We start from the raw sequence: 7581 nt of genomic DNA on the forward strand, positions 1-7581 counted from the left end.
TGTAATTGTAATCGTAGTTCGCAATAGCCGCGGATGTAACGAGATGTGGAGCTCGCGATTTTCCGAGTTTGATTCCGCGGATTGACTGCATTAATAGACATCATTGTTTTTTTTTTTTTTTTAATTCTTCATCGGTCCAATAACGCGTCTTTTAGATTACGATTGAGTCACTCGAGTTGGCTGTTGTTAGAGTTCCTTAATCGTTTTACCATTTTCCCGGTTAATGCGCTTGTCAAAAACGTTCAACTCTGTTTAACATTCGTGCAGTCTGTTAATTAAAAAAATGAATCAATTATATAGATGGATTTAATTGTGTACGTAAATATATATGTTATTATTGCAATAATAAGTAAGTCTGTAAAATAAATAATAGCAAAACAAATTTCTTTGTAGTGCTGAAATAAATGGCGGTTTACTAAAAAATTAATTGCTCAAAGTATAAACAGTTTTTGAAAAGAAGAATTCTTAACTGAGGGAGTCTAACAATAAGTTTGGACATCGTCCGATACTTTCAGGTTAACTATAGTATGCTTTTCAAAACCATTCAAATTAATTTAATATTTAAGCTGTTTATTCATACAAAAATAAATCTAATTGAATAGTTTATATCAAAATTTGTCGAATTTCGTATTATGTGTGGATTGCGTTCTAAGTATATATTAGTCTTTAGAAAAATACCATCAGTTGAATTCAAATATTTAAAAGAAAAATGACATATAAAGGAAAAAACGACGTAAGCAAAAATAAGGGTAGTTTTTACGGTTAATACAATATTTTAATAAAATTAATACCGCCATTATTTCTAGAGAAATGTAACAAGCAATTTGTGTGATTAGTTCTAACAATAAATCAACTGTTTAATATTAACTGCCGTAATAATAATTAATTTCAAAATACGCAATTTTTTCTCTCCCGATTTTGTATCTTCAACTTTCTTTCATTCCTTCTGTGTTTCTTTTCTTGGAGTGCGACATATAAAAATATTATTATCACTATAATAAGTCTGTAAAATAAATATTAGCAAAATAATAATAAATCTAAATTTCTTCGTAGTAATCCTGAAACAAATGAATCGATTAAATATTGTCCAAACGGTATTCTTATCTAAAAGGAACTCTAAGTTTGGACACTGTCCGATATTTCCAGGCTAACTATAGTACGCTTTTAAAAATATTTAAATCAGTTAAAAATCTGCACTTTATTAATCCACAAATAAACCTAATTTAATTATATACATATAAATATTATTATTACAATAATGAGTGAGACTCTAAAATAAATAATAAATCAAAATATAGATTTTTTCGTAGCCTGAAACAAATGGTGAGGATGAACAAGAAATTGTCCAAACGATATTCGAACTCGAAGAACTGCAGTTGTACCGTCGCAACGATACGATTAGAGGAAACACGAGCACGGGATGATCGAAAACGTGCGTTTGCGATCGTTATTTTTTTCCCGCCCGCGACGCTAATGAGGAAACGGTTAATATCAATGGCTATTCTTGACGGCGACCGCCGGCAGCGGCAGTAGCGCGGCGTTGCAATCAGCGGGGCTGAAATACGGAGCGCATAAGTAAAGAACCGGCCGCGAAATTATTCAAGACCGATCGATAGACGGAGAGAGCGCGCGCGGTCGGTTGACGCAGCGCAACTGAATTTCAGGTATCCGCGCGGCATGGCAGCGGAGACAGTGTTTTTCCGTCGCGGGGAAGCCCCGAGACCAAACGATTTTCCCCGGTTCCTTGCCGTCCAAAGCTACGCTCTAAAATGTCCTCTTCGAAGAAAATTTTAGTCGATATAATACACAGAGAAAAAATAGATTAGATAGTTTAGCAAAGCTATAGCTTGCTGCACGAATTCAACATCTGTAGCTAAGAAGATTTGATGGTTCAACGAAGAAATTATTTCTGTAAGAAATTATTAGTATGCTAATTCAGCTAATTTTTCGCTACAATGAGAATTGCTTATGTAACAAGTTTTCTTCATTGCAGCAACCAAAGTACACGCCGTCTTAGCTGGCATGTTTGTTAAACATTTTAATCTATGAACTGGATTGACTTTGCATAATAGAAAACTGTTTATGCTGTATTAACAAATTTGCTGTGCTGTTACAATATGATTACCTATAATCGCTTTAATTATAATTTCATTAACAATTTTGCCACTTTAACATGGAAAATTGCTGTATTATGGGCAGGGTTGTCACAAAACTGGAAATTAGGGAAAAGTCAAGGAATTTTGCAAAATTTTCTGGAAAATTAAAATTCTTGACTTCAAAGAAATTTAATATACATACCTCACACCTATGCAATTTTGGAAACAAGCTACCAACTTAACAATTATAAAAATGCAAGCAGTGTCAGCAACATTAATAGAAATTTACATTGCTATGTTAAATTGATCTCTCAACAAAATGCTTAATAAAATCCTGTTTCCAAATCACGACGAAAATACAAAAAATTTTAAAATATTATTGGAAGTCAAAGAAAATTTTGGATGGGGAATTAGTGATAACCCTGTACGACCATAGATTTGCTTAATCAGTGAAATTTTTAATTGTTTTAACAAATCTTTCTTCCCATGGTAGTACACGTTACGTATATATCTCGAGTAAAATTTTCCTTGGAGAGGACGTTTTGGAATGTAGTCCAAATTAGGAATAATAGGCCGCGCGCACGAGGCACTGGTAAAATTTATTTCCCTGTTTACCCACGGAACTAACAGCATCCCGCGGGGGATGGAAACCGGGACGAAACGCGCTAACGGCGCTTCCTCGTCGCGATCTCCTCGAGTAAATAGTCATTATTCGGAAAAGGGTTACTCTCCCCACGAAACTGTTAGCGTTCAGTATTTAGAAGCCTCGTCGGGGTTCTTACGTAACTTCGCGATTGCGTGTACCATCTGTTTCCTATGTCGCGGTTTACTCGGCGCGGGGGATGGAGGAGGAGGTGCCTCGTGTAGAGGCTTTACGTTTTAAGAAAAACTCTATCGATCCAGGAAGGGACACAGGTGTCCTCGCGAGTCGAATGCGATGAGTGCAAGTTCGAACTCGCGTATACATATATTATATACGCTTTCGACCGCGAAAGTTAGTCCCCGTTAACAAGCAGCGGATCAGTCAGCGGTGGTAGCGCTCTCTCAATATTCAATTGCCTGTGCATATCGCCGGAGGGGGTAGAGAAGAACAGGGCAATTACTATCGATCACAAGAGGTAAGAAGTTACGTGTTGTGTGCACGTATATGTGTATGTGCGCGCGAGCGCGCGCGCACGGTACTCACTTTAAAAATAGCCTGTAGAGTACGGCGCTGAAGGTCTGTGAAAACCAGCCGCGGTTTCTTGGGGGCGGGCTGTTGGTGTTCTGCCTGGTTCGCCATCTCGTCTTTCCTCTTGCATGCTGAAATTAGAGGAATTCATGAGAGAGAGGTAGGTACAGAGACGGAGAGGGAAGATAGAGATAGAGAGAGAACGGTGCGGTTCACGCGTGCGTTCTCATTTACGTAAATACAACATGCAACTGGGAATCGAGATGTACATATATTTGGAGGTTTCTGATTAAGTTTGTTGAGAAGATTGGTAATCGCTGGGTGAAATCTCGATAATAGCGTTTTAATTTCGATCCTTTTTGGTGGTAACGAGAGATTAGTACTCGGCAAAATAATTTTTCATAAGTAAAAACTGCCAATTGCAAAAAAACTTAAAACTAATCGTCCCTAATTTAATTCCTTAATTATTTAATTAATGACATTGTATTTTATATAAATTATAATTTGCAAAAAACGGAGAAAAACAAAATAATAGATCAGTTTTTAATCGGTCAAATCGGTCCTTAGACTTTTTGTTGCCAGACGAAGATCGACTAGTTTCGAGGCTTCTAGAATTTAACAAACGTTTCGGGAAATATAAGTTTCGCAAAAAATTCAGAAATTTCTGGGGAGCTCAAAGATTATTAACAGTAGGATCAAATATTCTATGTTTTAAGCTATGATGATCCTGAAATTTAAGGGATGGAAAATCCGAGGGAAATAATATTTGATAATTACAGATTTATGCGTTCCTCGATATTGTTGTACATTCTTTAAGATCTGCGAGAATTTACTAATCAAAACCAAGCGCTATTATCGAGATGCGATCTATACGGTCCAAAGCAACTCGGGAATGAATCCCGACTCGGAAGGGTGGGATTCTCTCATCGCACCGACCGCTTAATCAAGTCCTTCAATTCGCGTTTTCGTTTCCATTCATGAAACAGACCCCGACACTGGCGTGCCGTGACATTTTCCGCGTAGTTCCGCATCCTCGCTTCTACACTACGATAAACGGTCTTACGACGATAATCGCAATTACAGAGAAGAGGTGCGGGCGTGGGCGAACAGGATGTGGCGCGAGGAGGGAGGGTGGTTGAGAGAGCAGTTGTGGTTTTTCAAACGTAATTTAATCGTACTTACTTCCGCGTTGTGGAATCTGTGCAGCTGAAAGCAGAAAAAAAAGACCGATGTTAGTCAGTAGGAACATGGCGAAATGTCGCACGACCTTTTCTTTTTTTTTCTATTTTTTCTTTCTTTTTTTTTTGATAGGTCGTTGTTATCTTTTCTCTCGCTTCGCTTTCGCGTTCAAGACAGATATACATTAATAAGGGTAAATAGGTACGTAACGTAGCATGTACACAAGTCATTATAGGAAGGAACTGAGTTGCATACACGAATTTCAAACTTAGAGCTACTGGCTGGCTGGTAATAAATCATACATATCACTAAGGGGGTACGAATAGGGCAGGGGGCGGATGCAAGTGTGTCATAAAGATGCGCATTCTCTCTTTCGTATAAAGGTGACAAGGGAGGAGCGGGATGCTGGCGCAAGAATCCGTGGATCCCTTTTAACCAGCAATTCCTCCGAAAGAGCTCAAGTCCGTGTCGCACTGTACACTGGAGATTAAGGACATTGGAGATTAGAACTCGACTAGTCGGATCGTTTTAATCCGTTTCATTCTGATTGGCTGAATTCTAATCTCCAATTTACAATCCTCAATCTCTAATGCGTAGTGTGACGTGGGTTTTAAAGCTCGTGTCACATCACGCATTGCGGACGCAAATTGAATTCCGATGGTGTAGAGTCCTAGATAATCAGAGATTAATCATAGAAGGGTATGGTCTGATTGGCTATCGTAGAATACGGTCAAGCTAACGTTGTAAATACTTTGAAGCATTTTTGATTAGCCAATAGTAACATTCTTTCTCCTCATTGGTCAGTCAAGTGGTTCAAAGCATTTGTAGTGAGACTAACCACGCTCCATTTTAATAAGAAATTAAAATGGCATCGTAATCACGTGATTTAGACAGCCAATCAGTACTCATAAGAAATTAAAATTGGCGGCGACAAACTAACCTAATCAACTCAATGTTAAATCTAATTATCTAAGATTCTATAGAATTATGAACTATGAATCGTTGACCACTCGATCAGTTTGAAGCAGCCAACGATTCAGTTTGCCAAACAGATGAATCTTTATTTTTCACGATCCGTGATCCACATCCGCAACGCGTGGTGTGACACAGACTTTACGGGGAATCCCGGATTCTCCCGCGATCAGCGGATCGACTCTGGGCCTCAGCACAAAGATGGCTGTAACCGAGTCGTAGATCGATGTTTTGGTCAACCTACAACTATGACTTGCGTTCCACGATTCAGTTACGGTCATCCTTGTGCTTAGGCCCTCTCAAGGATGGTCCGCGGCGCTCCTAGGATCCGTGAATTCAAGGACTCGGGAACATTGAGTGTTCATTGAGAATTCGGTTCCACGAGTCCGCGAGAGCATCCGAGGATCTGGAGCGACCGCAAAGAGGAGCGGTGGAAGGGTCGGGGAAAGGATAGTCCGTGGAGCGAGTTTCGTGTTTGTCTTTCTGTATGAGAGCAGAATAGTAAATGTTGTTCCATTGTTACTGAGCAAAAGAAAGGTGTGTGTGTATATATATATATCTCCAGGTACATAAATATACATATACGTGTATCACCGTGGCGTTTTAATGTGGTCTGAATGACGTGTCGGTGTGTGCCGAGTAAGCGACTTGATTAGTCGGTCGTGAATCAAATTTTCATCCGTCAACGATCGCACGACACGAGAAAGAGACGCGAAAAATCCCCGACGGTCCATGTCATCCGCGCGCGCGCGCGACTCATATACCTGCATCAGCGTCGGAATTAAGCAGATCTGGGTTATTCAAGCGGTTGGTTCTTAATGATGCGTACAAATATAGTCCAGTATCGGCGACAATTTTTATTCACGCTTCTTGCGCGCATTCTCAATTCTTCTCGCGCGCCACTCGAGCGCGGCACGCGTTATAATTGAATTAAGAGCTGACGGCCCCTATTAATTCGTAAGTACGGCAGGGGAATCGTTGACTCCGCGTTAAAGGCGAGTGGGGAAAAAAAAAAGTGCCAACGGTCCTAAATTATATCGCGCACGTGCGCTCGCATAGGCGCACTCACTCACACACACACACACATACACACGTACGGTGCGTACGTGCACACAGAAATGAATACATAATAATTGATCACCAGGCCACACCAAATTGTTAATAGCCATTCGAACGTAATAGTCCTCCATTCATCTATGAAATAACTATATTTTGTCGTTTCGAGTTTAATGGCCCTTGCCGATCGATAAGCGGTGTTCTCGGTTATAATAATAACAACGATTGCGTCGTTTTCAATTTGACCGTAAAATTAGTTCGAAATTGGAAATGATCGTCTCGCGACTTTTCGCGTTGCGCGTCGCGTCCTCTTCTCCCCTCTTTTCTCCTTTTCAATTATGTAAATTTAAAGAGAGAGAGAGAGAGAGAGAAAGCACGAGAGACAGAGCGAGACAGTTTCGCCGCTTTATCTCCGCGTCGTCCATTCTCCCTCCTCCCCGACGGGATATCGATGGGACACGTCGAATTGGAGGGATGTTATATTTAAGATCCATTTGCTCGTCCGAGCCTTTTATTGAATTTTTAAAACCCTCCGAGATGATTCGGAGAGATTTAACCCCTTCGTCGGACGCGACAGTTTCGTTCGAGACGACACGTACATATACGCTCCTTTCCTCTCTTTCTCTTTTTCAGTTCGAATAAATAAATCATTCTGATATTTATTAAAAAAAAAAAAATTAAAATACGATACTCCGGGGACGAGAAGGTCGGGCAAAGTTTAAGTGCTCTCGGATATGGAAGCTGTTATATGCGAGACTAATGGAAAATAGAGAGAGAGGGGAGGGAGGGAGGGGAAGGGAGGGAAATAAAAGAAACGTGCAAAAAAATTTCCTTCCTTTGCTGCTGCTCGTGAAGGACTAATTTCGCTACGTGGCTGAACGAACCGGTTCACGGAAGGGAGGATTGGTAACTGAATGTCGATCCGCGTCGCGAGAAATGAAACGTCAGGATGGGTTCCGCGCGTGTCGTCGACACGATCGCGGAGGGCAAAGGTCGCGGATGTGGGGCGGCAGTCCGCAGATCCGTTGGACGCGCGAACGCCGTTCCGGATAAACGCGAAAGGCAATCGCGTGCCATTAGCAAGCGACCGATAACGGGTGAAAGGAG

At 40.6% G+C, this 7581-nt stretch overlaps 1 protein-coding gene across 1 annotated transcript in view; it reads right to left on the minus strand.

Moving 5' to 3' along the window:
• The window catches only part of LOC108767141 (homeobox protein onecut), a 110936-nt gene that overhangs the window by 10800 nt on the left and 92555 nt on the right, over positions 1-7581 (minus strand). Inside the window, exons 3-4 of the mRNA XM_018516869.1 lie at positions 4450-4473; positions 3283-3398 (exon numbers count right to left, since the gene is read on the minus strand). Of these exons, the coding sequence (XP_018372371.1) occupies positions 3283-3398; positions 4450-4473 (140 nt within the window). The remainder of the gene's footprint in view (positions 1-3282; positions 3399-4449; positions 4474-7581) is intronic.

The sequence above is a fragment of the Trachymyrmex cornetzi genome, unplaced genomic scaffold (genome assembly GCF_001594075.2).
Source record: "Trachymyrmex cornetzi isolate Tcor2-1 unplaced genomic scaffold, Tcor1.1 scaffold1204, whole genome shotgun sequence".
Taxonomy (NCBI): Eukaryota; Metazoa; Arthropoda; class Insecta; order Hymenoptera; family Formicidae; genus Trachymyrmex; species Trachymyrmex cornetzi.